This window comes from Takifugu rubripes, chromosome 4 (assembly GCF_901000725.2).
Source record: "Takifugu rubripes chromosome 4, fTakRub1.2, whole genome shotgun sequence".
Classification (NCBI taxonomy): Eukaryota; Metazoa; Chordata; class Actinopteri; order Tetraodontiformes; family Tetraodontidae; genus Takifugu; species Takifugu rubripes.
In genome coordinates this window covers 5,386,637-5,408,331 of record NC_042288.1, presented here as the reverse complement: position 1 = coordinate 5,408,331, position 21,695 = coordinate 5,386,637, and the positions used below count along the sequence as shown (strand labels likewise).

At 44.7% G+C, this 21,695-nt stretch overlaps 1 protein-coding gene and 1 long non-coding RNA gene across 3 annotated transcripts in view; both read left to right on the top strand.

Moving 5' to 3' along the window:
- Positions 1 to 21,695, top strand: part of grid1a (glutamate receptor, ionotropic, delta 1a) — a 130,265-nt gene that overhangs the window by 939 nt on the left and 107,631 nt on the right. For both annotated transcript variants that reach the window (XM_029835615.1, XM_029835616.1), the window contains exon 2: positions 930 to 1,085. In XM_029835615.1, the coding sequence (XP_029691475.1) occupies positions 930 to 1,085 (156 nt within the window). The remainder of the gene's footprint in view (positions 1 to 929; positions 1,086 to 21,695) is intronic.
- On the top strand, positions 1,646 to 2,914 carry LOC115249637 (uncharacterized). The gene is made up of 3 exons (XR_003888323.1): positions 1,646 to 1,874; positions 2,242 to 2,301; positions 2,396 to 2,914. It is a non-coding gene; the product is annotated as an uncharacterized lncRNA (long non-coding RNA).

Genomic DNA, 21,695 nt, shown 5'->3' with positions numbered 1-21,695 from the left:
CATCTGGGTGAGGCTTTTGTGGACCCCGTTATCTTTCCACAAGCCTCAACTTTCACCGGTACGTGACCGCCATCTCAAACAGGAGGGGACGTCAGCGGAGTTTGCGTTTCCCGAGATGCGGGGCGCACAGAGGCGCGTTGTTCTCACGCCTCCAACCGCAGCAGTAGCCCCTCCACACACACACACACACGCACACACACACACACACACACACACACACACACACACACACGCACACACACACACACACACACGCACACACACACACACACACACACACACACACGGCCGACCTCCGATGTTCTGTTTAACCTGTTTTTTATTTGGAATGGTTTGTGGGTATTTTTAAGATGCCGTCCGCGTCGTCTTTCCGCGTTCCCGCACGTGCAGGGGCGCGCATTGAACATTTGGCTCTGGCTGTGTGCACTTTTGGTGGAAACCGTAGATGCCGGAGATGTAATGTGAGATAAAAACGTCAGTGTCACAGTGAGGGGAGCGTGTCGGTGCTGCTGCTGCTGCTGCAACAGCCTCCCAGCAGCAGGTGCTCAGTCATGTGTCGGTTTACGCAGGGCATCATCATCTCTCAGCTCCCTGTGGTCCTGTGTTCCGGTTTCTCTCCAATTTTGACAGAGGCAATGGAGGTGTGGGTGGGTGGTCGGAGGGGGTTGGTGGGGGTTTGGATCCATCATTCCTCCCACTCTGGGCTCTGTGATGCTTCTGAGGCACCACTGAGCCTCAGAAACAGTCATTCGTGTGCAACCTGATGCTCTTTAGTGCAGTGTTTAGTTCTGCTGCTGAACCTGTTGCAATACTTTAAAACCTAAAATCAAAACTAAATAAACAAGTGAAAATGTTGCCTTTGCTCTTTACTTCCTCTGACCTGACGTGAATCACAGGTGATGCGCTTGCGACTGCTTGTTGTCTGACAGGGGCCATATTCGAGGAAAATGCTGTGAGAGACGATGAGATTTTCCAGCTTGCCATCTCAGACCTGAGCCTGAATGACGACATTCTGCAGAGTGAGAAAATCACCCACTCCGTGAAACTGATTGAGCCCAACAATCCATTCCAGGCGGTGCAGGAAGGTAAGATTTTCCTCGAATTTTTCTCAGTTACTCCCGACTCTCCTGCCCAGAGTGGAGCCGAAGCTTCCACGTGTTCATCAGTGAATGTGTTGAGCTGTGTCTCCTGTCTGTCTGTCTGTCTGTCTGTCTGTCTGTCTGTCTGTCTGTCTGTCTGTCTGTCTGCCTGCCTGTCTGTCTGTCTGTCTGTCTGTCTGTCTGTCTGTCTGTCTGTCTGTCTGTCTGTCTGTCTGTCTGTCTGTCTGAGATGTACAGCAGATGTGCTGTCTTCAGGGGTGAGAAGCCACAGTAGGTGGAAGCACTGAGTCCAGCAGCTGAGTGGAGCCTCTTACCAGGAGATTCAACATCCTTTTCCCTTCTCTGTCTGAAACGCACCATATACAACCATCCACGTCCTTTAATCTTTGACCTGTAAAGGTCTATACATACATTCATTCACAAACCAGGCAGGAGAAATCAGCCGATGCAGGTCACTGAAACATGATCTCACACACTGCTGACTGCCTAAAATCAATCATTGCAATTTCATGTTTTTTGGGGGACTTTCAAAGGTTCCCAGTCCTGCTGTTCCAGACACACGCTACCATCCTCCGAGGATGTTCACAACTGATAACTGATGGGTGGGGTCGTTTAGCTCTGAGCTGTTACACCTCTGTGTTAATTTGTTCAATAGAAAGCTGGAGTTCATGCAGGGAAGAGGTGTTCACGGCTGCAGGGCTGGTGTAAACCTGGAACCTTGCAGGCGTTACTTCAGCAGACCTCCTGAAGTTTTGACGGGTGAATGATGCCCAGGTTAGCAGACACAGCATAAAGAGGTTGGATGTGTTAATATACAGAAGCTCTTAATGAAGCCAAATCTGAACTTTAGCCTCTGTGCTAATCAGGACTGACTGAGAACTGTTCAGAGCTTATTTGCAGTGATTGAGTCTCTTGCAATCCTTGATTGGGTATCATTTACTCTCTTAATTACTGTTTACATTTAAGCTCCAGATGATCAAATATTCACGGAATCAAGTAATTACCGAGGCATTTATTTTCCATAGACGGTGAGGAAGGAGCATCGCCGGGTGGTCCCTAGTTTCAGAGGACATGGGGGGCTTTGAGGGGGTGCTGAGTAATAAGCAGGAGACTTTGACCTTTTCCTCTGCTCTTTCTTCAGTGTCGTCCCACTGTGAGTGGCTGTCACCTGGCACTGAGGGGAGAGGAGGGGGGATAAAAGGTGGGAGTTTAGTGAGAATGAGACAACAGAGGTGCAAAATTGTGATTAAATGAAAGGGAGGAAGGCTGAGAAGTTCATGTTTGTCTTTCTGCAGCTGAAGATTATCTGTATTTCCTGTCTGAGTCCGCTTGTTCTGCAGAGACGCAGTGAAGGAAACAGAGTTGCTGCTGTCATAATAGGACCAGGCTGTGGTGCGGAGATGCCGCTGGGCCAGCAGAGCTGTTGATTATTGATGTAAGGACATGGCTGCTGTAAAGGATTCCTGCAGCTGTCTGGAAGGTTGCAGCTGTCCTCGTTCACGAACTGACCAGAAGATTTCTTGGAGATATCAACTTTGCAAATGACTCCGCAGGATCAAACTCATCAGGATCTTTTAAGGCATAATGTCAATAGAAGTTTATATATTACGTGCATGTACACCACACGGTTTGTCAACTGGACTGGCTTTATTAATCTCAGCTCACTTGTGCTGTGTAAATCTATATATTGCGGCATTTGAGGACGGTAAAACCAAGTTAGAGAGGAGAAGAATGCATGTTTAATGGGTCTCCTGCACATTTTGAGATTTGCAGGTTTTCTTGATGATTTAAACTGCCAAAACCACATAAATATTCAAAAGGAATGCGGCTCTCATGCATGTTTGTGTGGAAGGATTTATTGGTAGGGCAGGGAGGTGCTATCACCTATGTGGATGATTATGTAAATTCATACCTTTGCATATTTCAAGTTTTCAATCAATCAATCAATCAATCAATCAATCAATCAATCAATCAATCAATCAATCAATCAATCAATCAATCAATCAATCTTTATACATATATATATATATATATACCTTATCAGATACAATCAAAATTGTCTCTAGGTGCTTTACAGGATCCCAGGGCCTGAGCCCCAACAAGCAACAGTAACAGGAAAAACTCCCCTTTAACAGGAAGAAACCTTGAGCAAGACCAGGCTCAGGTAGGGGGAACCTCCTGCTGATGGCTGGCTGGGTAGAGAGAGAGGAGAAGGGAGGACAGGTAGAAGAGAGAATAGGCATAGATCCAGCAAGTACATTAGGCTGTTGAGTGGGTCAGCGGGGTCAGAGGTCAGCAGGTCAGCGCACAGCTATGAAGTCGACGATACCTGTAGATCAGGGGCGGCCAAATCCAGTCCTCAAGGGCCAGATTCAAGCCAGACTTTCTGTCCTACAGGTAAACACTTTCACCTGGGGTTCCACTTACCTTGGTGAAAACAATTTCTTCCTGGTAGGATGCAAAACCTGGCTTCGTGGATTGGACTTGCCCATCAGTGTAGGGAAAATCCATTCCACAAGTGTTTGATTCAAGTGTTTGATTTGCATCCTACCAGGCAGGTACCGCTTTCACCAAGGTAAGTGGAATCCCAGGTGAAAGTGTTTAGCTGTAGGACAGAAATTCTGGTTTGAATTTGGCCCTCGAGGACTGGATTTTCCCACCCCTGCTGTAGATAGATATGGAGAGAGAGGGAGGATGAGGAGAGAAGGAGAACAAGGACAAGAGAGGAGAGGAGAGGAGAGGAGAGGAGAGGAGAGGAGAGGAGAGGAGAGGAGAGGAGAGGAGAGGAGAGGAAGCTGTGAATGGGTGGGAGAAGCCTGTCAGGTGATCATGTTTCTGTACCCTGGCAGCCTCGCCCCATTTCGGCATAACTGAAATGTTAGCCTAACAATGAGATGACCCTCTAAATATGATAATTAGTCTGTATAGAAAAATAACTGGAACTACAGAATTACTGACTATAAGCTTTTTCAAAGAGTAAAGTTTTAAGTCTAATCTTAAAAGTTTAGCCTATGAGACTGCAATACAATTTACTTTTTCACATGTGGAAGGGGGCTCCAAAGATAGCTTGATACTTGGGGATTTTTAAAATTTCTTTAGGGAGTAAATGCATGTGCAACTGCTTGCAAACAAAGTTGTTAAGGAATGAATAAGTTTGACCTTTCATCCATTAACTCCACACTCAAATACAGACATGTGATGCTAGCGTGGCTAACGGTTAGCTTAATCACTTTGGTCAGTTGTTTGTGTTTACTCCATCATCCAGCTGCAGCACAAGTCTGTGTCACTGCTTGCTGCTCCTGTGATGTTTAAGGTAGCAGAAGAAAAACAGAAAGTGTCTGTGACAAATGCCAGGATAATTTATCCATTCGTTCAGGCATTTGATTCTCAGTAAAAGTGCTGAAACTAATGGGTCATAACAAACAGAAAAACATCAAAAGATCAGCCAGAAGGTCTGTTAATTAGTCCTGGATCCTTTGTAACTCAGTTCATTTAGAATGTTTCTGTAATGCTCTTTATGATGCATGCAGGGTCCTTCAATCACCTGAAGGTGTCCTCTTCATTTTTAAAACCAGCATGCAGGGAAAAGTCATTTCATGCTTGTGTAATATACAATATTACCATAAGTGTTTTCCCTTTGCTCCCTTTTACACAAACCAAATGTCAACTTCCATTTGCCTCTCCTGAAGTTAACATCAAGGAGCATTTGAGTTAATCAACAATTAAGCACGAGCATGCCTCTTTTAGTTCTGCGCAGCAACAACTGGAGTAACGGCTGGGTGGTTTAATATCCTCTAACTGTTCTACTCTGCTCTGATAAATGATATCTGCAAAATGGCTCCTCAGCAGCTGTCCTTTCTTCTTTCTTCTGTCCTTTGTTCCAGTATTTATATTACAGGAAATAAACAGTGAGCTGTTGTAACATAAATGAGAGGGTTTTGATTTTGGATTAACATCTGCGATATTTCAAAAAGTGTGTCAAACCTACTACAGAGTGTGTCAAACCTACTAGCTAATCTCTTTTAGCTGTAACCCCATACATTGTGCGTTTCAGAGTAAGAATAAGGATGCTAACTGACATTAGCCTGTTCAAATGAATAGCCTGTGAATAGCAAAAAAAGATATTAATTAGGGCAGCTGGCCCAAAAGAATCTGAAAACCCCTTTGGAGATTTAAGGCAGGATCTGTAAACATTTCACATCATCAGATAATCTGGGCCCACCATCGCTCCCAGAGCAGATTTGTCTCCAGGATGTCAGAAGCTTTGTGTTAGGGTCGCTCTGGCTTAAGCTGAGGAGGATGCCTCTAATGATTTTCTGTAGACACAGAAAAAAAGATGGTCTCTTAAGTAACTCCTGGAAAGAAGCATTGTTCTTACTTCTGAAAGTGTATTTTTGTGCTTCCATACAGCATAGGGCCGAGTCCATCTCAGAAACTCGCAAATAAATGGATGAGGTGCTGCAGGTGAAAAAAAAATAATGGGTAGCCTGGATTTTAAGGTCAAATGTACCTTTAAGGGCACATTTTGTTCTCTGTGGACTGACCTACTCTGTAGATTTGACATATACATTATAAATGTTATATACAGTGTATAAACCTTCAGTTTTGTTGCCTGTGTGACTCTGGGGAGGACTTTAGTCACCCGTGACACAAAATGTTTTCATCCAACTTTTCATCAGTCAACAATAACTGAGCATCCAGCGGAAGGGTCAAGGCTGTTTAATACTGTTTTTTGGAAAACTGGAGTTAGAGCTAAAGAGGAAAAGCTGGTCGATATCCTGCCAATGCGCATGCGTGTGTGTGTTTTGGGGTTACCATCGTGGAAGACGGCTCTTAAATTATAGCACTGTTTCCAAGTGGCCAATTCTGATTTGAATAGTGATCTTTACCTCAGTCGGGAGGTTTGTTCTGCTGATTGACTTCAAGAAAAGCCTCAATTCACTTAAATGCCACGCCTGCTCTGTATTCAGAGGAATAGTCTACAGTGAGCTAAATGTCACCACAAGCAGGGATTTTAGCTTCTTTCTACAGTTGAGTGAAAAAACATGGTCGCTCAGTTTTTGATCTTTCCACTAAAGGAAGCGTACCGTATATGCATCATGCATATAAATCAGACAAGGATGTGGGAAATTGAAATCCTGATATTTGGTTGGCAACTGAAGGAGAATTAGCAAATTGTCCTAATTAAAGAGAGTGGCAGGCACACTGGGACATTTTGTGCATTTATGTATTCAGCGGCGTTGCCAATGCTGGCAGGCGGCTGAATTTTAACCGTCCCTGCTGCTGTTTACACTCACGTTTGGTTGCGGATGTTTTCGGGGCCACTTTAAGGCTAAAAAAATCAGGATTTCTGGTGGTATGAAGGCTGTCAGGTAAACGGCAGGTAAACGTGCTGTGAATATGTTGGCCTCATTTGAATATTATTGTCATTTTGTTCTGTTGCAATTAGCAGATGTCCAGTTCCATCCAGCCTCTGTAATTGCTTGAGCATTGATTTTCTCATGTTAGTAGGAGAGCTGATGAGTTATTGAACGGCAGAAACAGCAAAAGTACTATGGCTGTCACATCACCTGACAAACAGCACACGCGCCTGGGGTGGGGGGGCTCCTCGTTAGACAAACATGTGGACACATGTTTTCCCTCTCCTGGGTCTACCAGCCCTCATTCATGTCCTCGTCTCCTCTGACGTGACAGATTTTCATTGAGCCGCAGAGAACACAGTGACAGATGTTAGCGCTGTGCCACAACCTCAAACAGCCCTCAACCACCACTGGCGATAGGTCATCAATATCGCTCTACCTGTTAGAGACGGAGGGGTTGGAGACTCCTGGGGAGGGAGAGAGAGAGGAATGTTTGCCCCAGAGAATGCAATCCATCCAATTGGACTGATGCTGATGAAGCCCTCAGCCGCTGTTTGTTGTGATGCATGTGTTAGCGTGCTGGCTGTACCCTGATCGCCTGAAATTACCGAATTGGGGGACGACGGGGAGTGCTGGATGAATGGGGGAGAGGATTGGCTGTGCATGAGCGCATGGGTGTGCGCTCTAATTTGTACATTTGCTTCAAAAGAAAGGAAAAAGCAAATTTGATTAGGGCTAAAAATGATGAAAGCTCAGGGACAGCTCTGGTTCCCCACCCCCTTCTCACACTGCTGCTGCCTCACTCAAAGGGAGGTGTGTATAATTTACACCCCACCACCTGCTCGATTGGAGAGAAGATTTCAGGCAGGACGGCGAAAATCAACCCCTAGAGGTGAAATCCCCCCCCCACACACACACTTACACACTACGTGCTTTTCAGGAGGGGGGTGGGGTGGAGCCAGAGCAGAGGAGAGAATAGGATGAAACAGGTGAGTAAGCATAGTGAAGATGCTGTGAATGAGAGATGGGGTGATGGTGGGGGGAGAAGAGAGAGGGATGGGGGAGAAGAGAGAGTGGGAGGGGGAGAGCGATAAAAGAAGAGAGGCACACACAGAGAGAGAAAGAGAGAGAGAGAGAGAGAGAGGGGATTGAGAGAAGACCTATTGATGAAGAGAACCCAATGTTTTGGAAAACCATTTTTGCATTTGTCCCCACACACAGATACTGAGAGACCATCTGCCACAAGAATCCTTCAGTCCCCCCCAACACACACACATGTACACCCCCCCCTTCCCCCATTGCCCGGCTACTTGGCTTTATTCACAGATGAGGCTAAGCTAGTTTGTAATCTCTCAGACTGAAATCAACCCCAGCGAAAAGCTGCAGAGTGGGAGCTCAGAAGACAATGAAACTGCTCTGAAACAATTTTAATGTAAAAATAATCGTAAAGGCAAACAAACGTGCCAGCTGTTCCCGAGGAAGCTGAAAGGCATCGATCATTTGGTGACCTTCTGTTCATTAGTGGGAGGATCAGCTGTTACTCAGGCCTGAAACAAACCTGTTTAACTAAATCATGGTGCCGCAGGAGGCAGCAGGAGCATAGCCGATCTGAGGTGGTCTTCTCTTCCTCCATCCAAATTCCATTATGGTCGGTTGATTGACAATTCCTGTCTGATTTCAGTGTATGTATTATAATGCCCAAGGAATTATGGACACAACAGTAGAAAATAATGTAAAAAAAAACAATGTATAGGAGTGTATATGGGGTAATGGATGGATGGATGGATGGATGGATGGATGGATGGATGGATGGGTGGATGGGTGGCTGGATGGAAGGATGGATGGATGGATGGATGGATGGATGGATGGATGATGGATGGATGGATGGATGAATGGGTTAATGGATGGATGCTGGCAGAATAGGTGGATGGATGGATGGATGGATGGATGAATGGATGGATGGCAGAACAGGTGGATGGGTGGATGGATGGATGAATGGGTGGATGGATGGATGGAAGGATGATAGATGGATGGATGATGGACGGAAGGATGATAGATGGATGGATGGATGGATGGATGGGAGGATGGAAGGATGGAAGGATGATGGATGAATGGTGGATGGATGGTGGATGGATGTCTCCGGGACATTTGTCTCCAGTACGTTTCAGTTTAAATATGTATCTCCGGTTGACAGCTCACGCTAACGTTTAATGTTCAGCACATAAAACTAAGGGTGACTCCGATGACGGTTGGAGCGGCTCATGTCTATCTTTCACGTGTTGCTGTTGCTTCCAGCACCAATGATTTTACGGTTGAGGTAATTCATTATTACCCCAGGGAGACGGGCTGGCCCATGCTGACCCAACCAGAACAGGACAAGAACTGGGTCTGCAGGATCACATTAACTCACAGCACATTCATATGCAGCAAGATTCTGATAAAAGTTCACTGCTCAGTCATTATTCATGCACATACGGCAACATTTACATTCCCTGAGGGACACAAACATGCACGTTTTCTGTTCTCTCCTGATAAAATTGAGGCTCCTTCAGTGAATCATCCTCTAAAATGAGATCAATTCAGATTGTAATTTTCTGCGCAGTTTGCTGGTTCCGCTCCTGAAACACTACTGATAAATCAGATTAATTATCCTGAACCACATTAAATGAATAATGCCAATAATTACATTGTGTGCAAATGTGTCTTATTTGCATGTATCAGACTTGCACCTTGCAGGAGGTGAATCTTTGATAATTGAAGATGAATCCGCCTTCATAACCTCCCTGTTCGAGCCGTGTACGAGAAGAAGACAACATCAGATTCTAATGTTCAGAACCAGAGGCTTATGTTCACAACCAGCATCTTCTACCACCAGAACAACAGAGAGGCTCAGATGTTCAGTTGCTTCTGCAACTTCCTGCTGTTAGGAACAACTGAGATATTATAAAATTTGTCATTGTTTTGGGACGCAAACAGAGGTGATGCCTTCACGGTCTCCCACAGTGTAGCTCCTCATGGAGGTTCTTGGTGCTGAGGTTAGAACCCCGTTCCAGTCTAGAACTTATCTAGAACTGTGGTTAAGGTATCAGGTCAAAACGCAAATAAAAGCGGCCACTCAGCTGGTGAGAACGTTTTCATCTTTTATTTTTTTGAAGCGGGACAGAAGCAACGTGTGTCTCAAGGGCGAGGTCAGTGTTTGTGGCCGTGTCTACCGCTTCCCGGCAACGCTGCAGCCGGCCGAGCCGGCAGGAAGAGGAGCTCTAGAGGGAGCATCTTCAGGCAGAACAAGGTGGCCCCTCCCCGAGTCACCACAGGTCCACTCAGAGCTGCCATAACAAGCTCGCTTTCATATGCACCGAAATGGAAACTCTTCAATACAGACCCATTCAGGCCCTCACAAAAGGTGTTGTGCTTTTGTGACAGGCTCGAGTGTAATTGGGCTGCGTGTGTGCTTGTGTGTGGTGTTCTGTTACCGTAGGAACCAATTACAACAGCTTGCGAGCTCCAGCTTGGATTGTGTTGAATTTTTCTGGTGAATCTATACATTCCGTATAGAAGCTGCACTTCCACAAGGTAGCACATCTCTGTGCATTTTTGTTCTGTCAATGTTTTTACCATGGCGAACTCCACACTTCTTCCTTTTGGACTAGTTTTCTACTTTTAGATTTCTTCATGTTGGATTGTGAAATGGGTCAAAGTTCAAGGTTGTGTTTGATTCAGCTTCAAAGAGCTTTTTGGCGGCCGATTCCAGTCAAATTCCCAGAGGTCCTGATAGCAGCTTTGTAATGAAGCATTTGGTTTCATTAAGGTGTTTGCTGGTGTTCTGCAGAATTCAGACTAGAGGGTAATTCCTCCCCCAGATGAAATACTGAGGGGGGCACAGCTTTGAGCATTAGTCTATAGATCTGGTGGAGATCTGGTGGGTCTAAACAGGAATGGCTGATCCTGGCTGTTCTAAGGCTCCTTCTGTGCTGAAATGGATCGGCTATAGTTGCGTTGTACAGATCTATATTTAGTATAAACCAGAAAAGCCTTTTGTCCAGACTCTCTGAGCTTGGAATTGATTAGATAATGGCTAATTCCTAAGACATTGATTTAAAATTTCTTAGGGTTCTATTTGAAGAGCAGTTCTGGGACCAGTATCGCTGAATCAACATCGATCATATTTTTTCTTATTTGGACTATGTAGGTTATGTTGCCATTAATGTTATTCTAAATATCCAGGATCCACATTAGCATTAATGTTGCCTCCATCATTATTAAAGCTGCAAACAACCTAAAAAAAAAAAAGAAGAAGCAAAATACAGGAAAAAGCCTGAAAAAGGCAACAGGTCTGTATAGTGTGGTTACAAATGACACTTTTTTACAGTTTATCCTTTTTTACAGTTTATCCTTGTTACAAATAGAAGTGACAAACAACCCTCACTTATTTGATTTTCAAAGGTGTTTCACTAGACACATGAAAACATGAGACACCGATGCTAATTAGCAGCTCTGATTAGCTTTAGTCTTTGTAGAAGTGCCCCCGATGAACCGATTCTGTGTTTGTCGCTGAGCCACTCACAATAGTGTCAGCACTGATTGATAGAACATTGATTATCTAGTAGCATTCACGAGCCATTCACAAGCTCACCACTAACTCGCGTCCTTCATCTTTTTGACGGCGCTGAGCCGCCCACATGCTCCTTCTGAGGGTGGCGAATCCACAAATAATGACCTAAACGTTACCTCAGATTGCTGGTTTATGTGGGTCTGGCTGTCCAGGGCTAAAAATTATATCAGCAACCATCACCCAGTATAAGGAAAATCCACTTTCATCTGTCTTTGATGCCTCAGGATTTCAGCGTCTAAGCTCACTTTTTCAAGCTCAGTCCGAATATAATGGTGCTCTTCGTACACTGAATTGAGCTCAGACAAACGGACAGATGGACGGACGGATGGCGGGCTGGCAGACAGACAGACCGGCAGGCAGACAGACAGGCAGATAGGCGGTAATGCTGTAGGGACCCTCTGATTACCTGTGATGTGTCAGTGATGTTGTCAGTGATGATCTGCTCATTTTGCTCTCAACTTGAAGAATCACCTCACTTCCTCGTTCTCAACGCCTGATGTCTTTTATCCACTCAGCAGGAAGTCCAGAATTAAGGCATAGCAATTAAAACAATCCCTTTGAAGTTCTCCACACACTGGATGAGTTTGAAGCCTTTCACGAACACGTACACGCCCGTCAGGGCGGAGCAGGAAAAAATGAAATGCGCGGCGGACGGCATTATGCCACAGAAGTATCCATTATCTCTGAGTTGAGCATGCCACTACGCTGCATGAATAGAACATCATGTCTCTGGTAATTTCACATGTCACACATTCAAAGCCTTTCACATATCATTAAACACCAACCGTATTTTCTGGACCAACGTTATGGTGACCTCAGTAAGGTGACATTTGTTCAGTCCCGTGGTGAAGTTGAGACATAAACCCAACTTGGGTTCTCTACGCACAGCACCACATTCTCCTTCTAAACACAGTGATGCTGCCAAACGCGCATTGGTCAGACTTTTCCTTTTGCATTTTTGCATCAACTCATTATTATCATCATTTATTCTCATTACAGGTCTCTATTAAAACAAAAGAAATGTTCTCAATCAAACAGAGCTCTGTGTTTTTCTCATTATGTATTTCCCTCATCATATGGATTAGCTCTGTGGTCGATTTCCCTGAGGATTGTTGGTAATGATAAAGCCTGTCAGAGGTCTTATGATAGCTCTGCCAGCCTCACATGGATAACAAATTTGAGTTGAGGCTAATTAATTTTAGCAGGTTTGTGTGTGTGTGTGCATGTACGTGTGTGACTGTATGCATGTGTGTGTGTGTGTGTGTGTGTGTGTGTGTGTGTGTGAAGTGGCTCAGATGTATTTTTTTGCTGTCATTTCAGATTTGGCTGTTGTTTTGAATAATGCTGAGCTGCTCTGCTGTGAGTGTCCCTGATGTCATAAGTGGTACCTACAATAGAGCGATGGCTTATGGTTTATATCCAGCAAATCTCTTTATTTAAGCCCTTCCAGGAGCTGCATGTGTGTCACACAGATGTGAGTCAACACCAGCTTTTGTGTTTTCTTAATTGTTTCCTGTTCCAGATACTTTTGCACCTTCCACCTCAGCTCCTCTACTGCTGTTATAAATGTGTGATTTGAAGCTGTGTGTGTGTCATTAACCTCACTGTAGTGTGTGTGTGTGTGTGTGTGTGTATGTGTGACATAATCACAGAGGATAAAATGAAGACATTAGTGGAGGACAGTGGAGTAATGCTCTAATTGTAAGACTATAATTCAAATTAATTGAATGTGTGTGTTTTTTTTTTTTTGGATTGGTAGAAAGATAATCACATCTAGGTCACTTGAGGGTTAAAAAAATCAGATTGTTGGTGCGTAAATCTAGCCAGAGGGTAAAAGCGTGTCCTTTTGGTTTGGCAAATGGGCTGTGATTTATGTACGGATCATGCAGCCATTTGGTATGGGCTATTATCCTGCATATGATGATCATTATTCTCTTTTGCTTGTTAATCATGGCGATCTCCCAGGGTGTGTTGGCAAGGTGATCACATTTAATCTGGCTGCGTAAAGACTACTCCACTGAGGTTGTTTTATCACTTCACATTGGAGGGTAGAATTATCCAAATGAAAAACAAGCCAGGGAAAAAGGCAGATTTGTCACAGGCCGATGAGACCTCCTTCACTTCTTTCTGCACCAGTCAAGGACGAGATGCCAGAACATGGGAGGAACGCCACTGTTGTTGGTTCAGAATGTATATGCGCTATTTATTCATCCTTTCGCCTCAAAAGAACAGCTTGTCGTTATGGTGGCAGCGAGCAAGTTTGCTCTCTGGTCATGATCAGGTGAGTAATGCTGTCATGAATAAAATGTTGAAAGTGATGAAGAGCTGGGAGGAAGGAAACAGAACACAAATAGACTAGTGGGTGGAGCTCAGCCTGTCTGAGCCCCACAGACATCAGGAAACATCCATTCTTGGTTCTGTTACTCATCACTGCTACTTCTCAGACATAATCAAATGGTTGCCATGGCACTGATGAGCACAAAAACACAAGATTTGTTGTGATTTAAAATGGATGCAGAGGAATTTCTCAGCCCATGAGTTCTCATCCATCCTCACATGTCTCACCCTGTTCTCAGATCACTTCCCCTCAAAGGACGAGGGCACGATCTCATGTTAGAATAGGACAAATTTACCAGCTTGTATCCTGTATAATAAGAAGCCCATCTTTTTTTCATTATGGGGGAATGGGGGGGCAGGGGTGCAATGTCTTGCATAATCCATTAAATTGATGGGAGGGGTCATTTATGTCCACCCTGGAGGAGGGATGAGATGGTCTTTATCCATCGTCTTTTAGCGAGTGACGGCTGACTGAATGCTTTGCTGCGTCCTTGGCTTCTGCTCCTCCGTAAACTAACGTCTGCATTTATTTTCCCAAACCATCCTTGAACTAGACGACGTGGTTCTTTCAAGTTCTGTTGGAGTCAAAGTGCCAACACTCAACGAGGGATAATTAATCACACCAAAGCCCTGTTAACAGGCACTTTTGGCTGTCTGTAGCAGGAGATAAGACAGATCTGGCCACTGCGGAGCTAAAAAAGACACAAATGTGAGAAGAACAAAACAACAACACTCATCATTTCCTTACAGTTTTCCATATTTTATTATTTGTTGGCGGATGTTGAGGTCAAAGCTCAGTCCTGGGATCACCAAGCAACTTTATGACACATTTGTTGCGGCAGCAGTAGAGAATTATGACTACACACACACAGAACCAGTAACAAAAACATTATTGAGCGACTTTAATTGGGATGGCTGGAGAGTCATTGAAGTGGAGTCATTCCCTGGAGTGAAATTGTCAGGTGTGGATCCACCTGGATGAGGTCATATCATAAAGAAGTGAGGGAGGCCACTAAGACACCAGCGACCAGCTGGAGAAAGTGAGAGATGAAAGACTTGAGAGAAAAACCTATAAACAAGCGGTGCAGCAAAGCATGCTGGGAGAGTGAGAAAGAAAATCGTTGGATGTATCAGAGACGACGAAGAGGAGGAGTACCGGTGCCTGGTGAGGGACTTTGTTGCCTGGTGCCACAACAACGGCCTGCAGCTCAACACCTCCAAGAACTGGTCATTGACTTTGGGAGGGACCGACCGAGACCTAGACCAGTTCAGATAGGAACGGAGGAGGTGGAGGGCGTGCAGACCTACAAATATCTTGGGCTGTGGCTGGACAATAGGCTGGACTGGACAAGCAACACAAGGCAGCTGTACAAGAAGACCCAGAGCAGGATGTACTTCCTGAGGAGACTCAGATCCTTCAACATCTGCAGGAAACTCCTCTGGATGTTCTACCAGTCTGTGGTCACCAGCGTCCTGTCCTACGCTGTGGTGTGCTGGGGGGGGAGTGTGACAAAAGCGGACCTCTCCAGGCTGGAGAAGGGTTAGATCCTGATCAGCCAGAGGCTGCGCCTCCCCAAGTTCAGAACAAACAGACTGGGGAACTCATTCATCCCCCGAGCCATCAGACTTTTCAACTCCTCACTGGGGGGGAGGAGGGCCAACAGAAGGGCTGGAACAACACTGCAATAACATAATACTGGGACATCCATTCATTCAGTTCATTCATTCAGTTCATTTATTTACATTTTTATAGTTTTATATTTATATTCTATTTTTAATTTATTCTATTTTATTTCTTATTTTACTCTATTTTTATTATCTTTAATAGGTTTTTATGGTGTGTAATGGTGGTGGGTAATTTTGTACAGTGCTTTACGTTTTTTTGGAGATGCTAATTTCCCTAATGGACACCCCCTAAAGGGATCAATAAAGTACTCTGATTCTGATTCTGATGAAAAGGTGAATTTGTAACAGTTCAGCTTCAGATTCTAAAAGAGAAACTATTCTGACCAAAATGATTGAAGCAATAAGGCTGAAAAACCTCTTGTACTGTCCTTGACAATATTAGACTGTAGCTGCAGATTCAACTTATAGCTGCCGACATTAGATCGAAGCAGATTAGAAACTCTGAGCTGGAGGCGTCAAAATGATTAAATAACACGTCAAATCAGCTGCTGACTGAAGGTGATATAAAGTAATATGAGTTTGAAGATCGGCATCATTTAATCAAGTCTTTGATTAAGTAGCCTATAATTACTTAAGTGCTGTTTTTGAGGTTCTTCAACATCATTAAATATTTATATAATAAAAACTTCTTAGCTCGAAAAAATAAATGGAGAGCATCATAAAACACTGAGGAACCCAGAACCCAGTTATGTTGGACCATAAACACAGAATTAGTCTGAACATGGGCCAAAGTGTTTGTGTTCACTACGTTTAGACATGATAGATAATTGAATTCAGCAGCTTTAAAGTTAATTTTTGCTCCAGTAATTAATAGTGGAGACTTCTCGCACCACCGGCGTTTACTATCATTTGTTTACAATTTATCACGGCGTGAACGGTGTTGCCATTTATCATGGGAGGAAAGCAACCGCCGCTTAAGGGAAGAGATGGCAGCCAGAGCAGCTCATAAATATAAAAAGAGGGTGATCGCTATGAAAGAAGAGTGATCAGGGATGATAATGGTCACTGGGATTGAAGAGGGCAAGAGGCGGAGCTTCGATGGCTGCTGGACAGCGAGCATGCAAACAATCCCCTGAAAGTGTCACATGCACACAAGAGTCACATGCATACAAATGCACTGGCTCTATAATGCTGACATCATGGTGATCCATAGAAAACATTCATGTATGTTGCCTGATGACTTGATGAGCTCCTTTATCTTTGGCCTCCCGGATATGCATTGAGCAGGACACGGTTTTGCATTTCGCCTCTCATGAGGTCAGTTTCTCTGAGGCATCGTGGAGATCTTTATGTTTGAGAATGTTCAAACCACGAATGCAGTGGTGAGTTGAGGCCACTCAGAGTCATCAGCCAGCATGTTGCTGCTTCCCTCTCAGCTCAGTTGCTCCTCATAATCCCCCCATGGACCTCTGGAAAGCACTTCTTCCTTTCACTCAGCTGGGAGTTACCAAATGTAATTTGGTTCTGTTAAGTGCGTGGGGATGGGGATGGGGGGGCTAAATGGGTTTTAAAGATATGGTATAGTGGTCGGTTGAAGGTTGCTGGTGAAGAGAGCTGGTCTCCATGGTTCCTCTCTGCTGAGAACCTCCAGCTGCCATTTTGACTTTTGCTGGTTTCTTTTCTGCTCACCTCTCACATCGCCTTACATATAGATTTTCATTTCTACACACATAATGCAGACATGACCTATATGAAATGTTGGGGCAGCCATTGCTGAGAGAGATGAACTGAAGCGGCATTCTACCATTCATACCCTGAGAGCTAATTATGGAGCATTACCTAACAGTTGGAGGTTACGCACTTTAAACCTTCAGAGATTTAAGTGCTGCATTTCTATAAGGAAGTTTATCCATCAGGAACATAAACAGAGAATATAGAATTATGAATAAGAAACATACGCTTATTAGCAAATGCGCATCCTAAATAAGGTCTAGATTTCTACGTGTGTGTGTGTGTGTGTGTGTGTGTGTTTATGTGTGTGAGAGGAGCAGCAGGTTGCATCTGTTTTTGCAGGAGTGTGTTTGAGTTCTTTAATGAGGGTCTGAGCGGCTGGCGCTTTGCTGATGAGTTTGCTGAGGAATTAAACCGGCGTATTTCAGCCTCGGCACATCTCTGTTTGACTGGTTTCCACTCTGATGTGGCTGATGTGGAGCCATCCAACCCAAGCTCATCCCTCCATCTGTCTATTGAGACCCCCTAATCATTTAGATACAGGTTACACAGGTTTGAATGTCTATAACAGTGACTTCATGCAAAGGTATCAAACAGTCTAAGGTGATTCCGTTACATGTTCACTGGCCTTTGCTGAGGGGTGAGACTGCAGTAAGAATTTGTAGCTACACATCAGGACAGGAGTAACACTCAACAGGAGGTCGACAGCAGCATTAATCTGACCCAACATCATGAAAATAAATGTGCTGCTTGATCGTTCCTGTCGTCCAACCTGGAATCTGGTGTCAGGGCCAGACCTATGGTGCTTTTGTGATGCCCACATTTATCATGTGACCATGTCTTTGCTGCGTCAGAGCAGAAGAAAATAGTCCCTGCAGATAAGAAATATAGTATAAGCAAAGTGCTCGTGGAGGAGGGTGTGCATTACAGATGAATATTAGATGCACTTTGGTTATGATCACCATTTTTCTTTACACCATTTCTGTTTGAACTTAAAGGAAATATATTGATTTGTATTTTCATCATATTATATTTTGCACCAATAATGTGAGTGAATAATAATAACCATGATGTTGCCACTGTTTGTTGGTGCTGTCGGTCCAATAAACTGGGGTTTTCAAGTGCCTTTTATTTAAAACTTTATTGTTTTCTGCAGCGTTGTGTCTTCCCAACACTCTTTTGTGTAAATAAAATCCCGTCCAGGGACAAATAAAGTGGAGATAGACACAAGCACTGAATCATTCACCCCCACAAATGCACTCAGCACTCCAGGAAAACAGTTCTTGGGTGGGAAACTTTACTCACACTGTTTGTTACCAAATGCAGAATGAGTCATGTTTTGTGCAGCAAAAAAGACTGGTGTCAAACAGTCATGACTAAATTCCCCTCCATCCCTTTTCAGTTCTCTGTCTTTTATGATTATCTTTTCATTCCTGCTCTTTGGGCTGACTGCTCTGGAGGCATGTGGTACCTGGCATGGGTTCAAGCTGTGAGCTACAGCATCCTCCTCTGTCTGTGTGGGTGTGGGGCTGAGATCAATTACTCTGCTTCTACAGCAGCACTTCAGCTTATAGAGAGTGTTTAGCTTCACATGTTCCACTGGGAAATCATGTGATGCATAATCTAAGGGCTACCTGTGCTGGGTTATTCTTTTCTGGTTTCTTTCTGCGCCTAATCTCTCCGCTCTTCCTTCACGGTCCACGTTTTTTGGAGACTATGGATTTAATCAGTGACGGGAAAAAAAATCTAATTTTGCGCGTCTTATTATTATTTGTCGATGGAAACGGCTCAGATTAACATGCTGCACATCGACACCGTTCTGCTGTTTATTCCTGAAGGAAGTCCTCCTGGATTCAAATGCAAATGACGGCTCTTTCATTTCTGAACTTTCTCTGGATGTGCAGTGAAGCAGATCATTGCACCTCAAATCTCTGGCCTCTAGCCACTAATCAATTACTATGCCAAAATGAAATTGTCAACCACGTTGTCTCCCTCCCTTTTTTTTGGCAGGCAAACACTTTCCTCTAAGGGATTCTTCCACAACACAAGTAAGACCTGAACATCAGCTGGCTCTTCAGACTGCTCTGCACCAATGTTCCTTGTTCTTTTGGTGTGCATACTCATGTTAGCAGGTTTACATTTCCAACAGGCCAGTCTGTCCAGATGAACTTCTGAAGTGCCAATTATACCCAGGATTGGATCAAAGCCCCTCTATTCTCTATTGACTTCCTGCTGTTGCTTCCAGCTTGACCTTGAGATGCTGGAACAGAGAAAAATAGCTTTTTACTGAAGATGCATGTCTTCACACATGCACACACACACACACACACACACACAAACACACACACACACACACACACAATCAGGGTCTCAACTTGCAGCTCTGGATCTATACTGGTGTTTTTCTGCTCTGACCACTTCCACAGCAGTTCCAGTTCCATTCCACAGCAGATGGGATGTCATCTCTATCCAACCAATATTTGCAGAACTTTCTACTTTAAGGTCTCTGCCACAACTGGAGATCTGGCAGACAGGTTTGCAGTTTGGCAGAGCTGAGCGCCGACTCAACCCCCCTCCCACGCATGTATACACGCCCCACAGAGCAGTTACCAAACAAGAGTCAAAACCTTAACATGCTAGTGTATCGTTGACCCAGCAGAGTGGACAGAGTGAGCCTTTGAAGGGGTTGTCATGTCCAAATGATAAAACCGTACAAAAGTGTGTGGTGATGACCAACTGGCCACAGAGATGTCCCTCATAGATACTCCTTTAAACAAAGCCCTTGATGTCACCATGCCTTTGGTTGAATGAGCTCTTGCACCAAGGGGCAAAAGAAGACCTTTGATGTTGTATGCCAGGGAGATAATCTAGCAGGAAATCCTCAGTTTGGACACTTTTTTGCCCTTAGCTGTATTAGCATAACGAACAAACAATTGGTCACATAAACACACACCTTGGGTGTGGTCCATATAGTATGTGCATAATGTACGCACAGGGCATAAGGAGTGCAACCTCCTCTGATCCTCAGAAGCATATTTGTGCCACCACAGATGGGTGGAGCCTCTCACTAGTTGAGTGCCCCTGGAAAGAAGGTCTGGTCCCAGGTTCAAGTGACCTGGAATATGTGTAGCTCTGACAGACAGGAACTGAGTACTGAGTATTGCACCACAGCAACAGAGAGCAAGACAGGTTCATGAGGGGAAGAGAACGAGTCCCCTGCCTGTTTAAGTAAGAAACCACTGTCGTATCATCTGTCTTGAGCAGAACATGATAGCCTGTCAGAAAACAACAGAAATGTTTCAGAGCCAAGGTTGCCAACAGTTCCAAATAGTTGATGTGGAGCCTGCATTGCACCACAGTCTGCAACCCAATGCAGCTCCGTCCCCATCCGACCCCACCAAATGCGACCCCAGGGACGCATTTGTGGATGCCACTTTGGGAAAAGACACCCTCTCAATGGGAGATCCTAGGCGTAACAGCCCGGGTTCCCTCCACAGTAGGAGAGTCGTCATGTAAGAAGGCGTTATCGCCGGTTTCATTTGGAGGTGACGTGGTACACAAAGCCGGTGAGATAGCGTCCAGCGTTGAAATGCTCGTATCATTAACAGCCTTAGTGGTACCACTGCAATCATTGATGACATCATACTTGTCAGCTGTAAAATATTTCGGAAACGCAGTCTGCGTCCCAACTGAAATTGAGAGAGACAGCATTGAAACGCCACCACCCTGTGCTTTGACAGATGTAACCGATCTGAGACGGAACCTATTTCCAACCCGAGGATGGAAAACTGTTGACTGGGGATCACTGAACTTTTTTGAAGATTTACAGAAAACCCCAGTGCTCAGATGTGCGTTAGTGTTTGTGACAACTGCGCAGCTGCCCGCTGCTTGGAGCTCACAACTAAACTCCAATCATCCAGACAGGCTAATATGCCGCCTAGACACAGTTGGTGAGGGTTCAGGGAGCAAGCGAAAGATCAAACGGCAGAACCAAGTATTGATAGGCTGCGCCTTCGAACGCAAACCTCAGAAACTGCCTGTGGTGTGGGTGTATCTCTACGTGAAAGTAAGCATCATTGGGACCGACCGATGTAGAACCAATCTCCTGGGGTTATAGTGCTCAGAAGCTGTCTGAGTGTTAACATCTTGAATCTGTAACTTCGTAGGAATCTGTTTAACACTTGAAGGTCGAGAATAGGATGGAGTCCTCCCCCTTTCTTCGAAACAACCAAATAATGGCTGTACCATCCTCTGTTCGCGTCCCAAACTGGAACAACTCATATCGCTCTTTTGATCAACAAGTTGCTTATTTCTTCCCTCAATACTGTTGCCGTCTCCTTCCCCACAACTGTATACAGTATATCACACTGTGGAAAGGAGGGGGGTGCAAACTTTGAACTGTAAACGGTAGCCTGTGGCAACGGTCCTCTCGGCCCAAGGTGAGACTGCGCATGCGGGCCAGTGAGGGAGATGAATGGCCAGCGGCTGACCTGCAGTACTGTGGGTGAGGGACTGTCGCCCCATTGCATGTCGGCGGGAGGTGGCATTACCAGTCCACCCTGATGTTTGTGATTCATAATTTTGTAGGAAAATAATTAAACCTTTTTCGAACTTACTTGCACATTTGGAACATTCACACAGTGAACAATGGGCACCTTTATTGGGGTATTTGTGTTATCGAGAATGCTATGCTTGGGAGACTATATGGGGAATGCGGAGCGCCTGTCGGGGCTTGTTTTCTGAACAAAATGCAAGTGCAGCCTTTTCGGCGGCAAGAGATGAGGGGCAGCAGTGTCTCCATGCTACATAAGCCCCTCCTGAGTCAATCCTAAAGTCAGGATGACTGAGGCTTTTCCGGGTGGAAACCTCATCCTAAACCTTTATGGAGGCTAAGTGGTGGGCCCTTGTTCCAAGCCGAGGTGCGTGGGT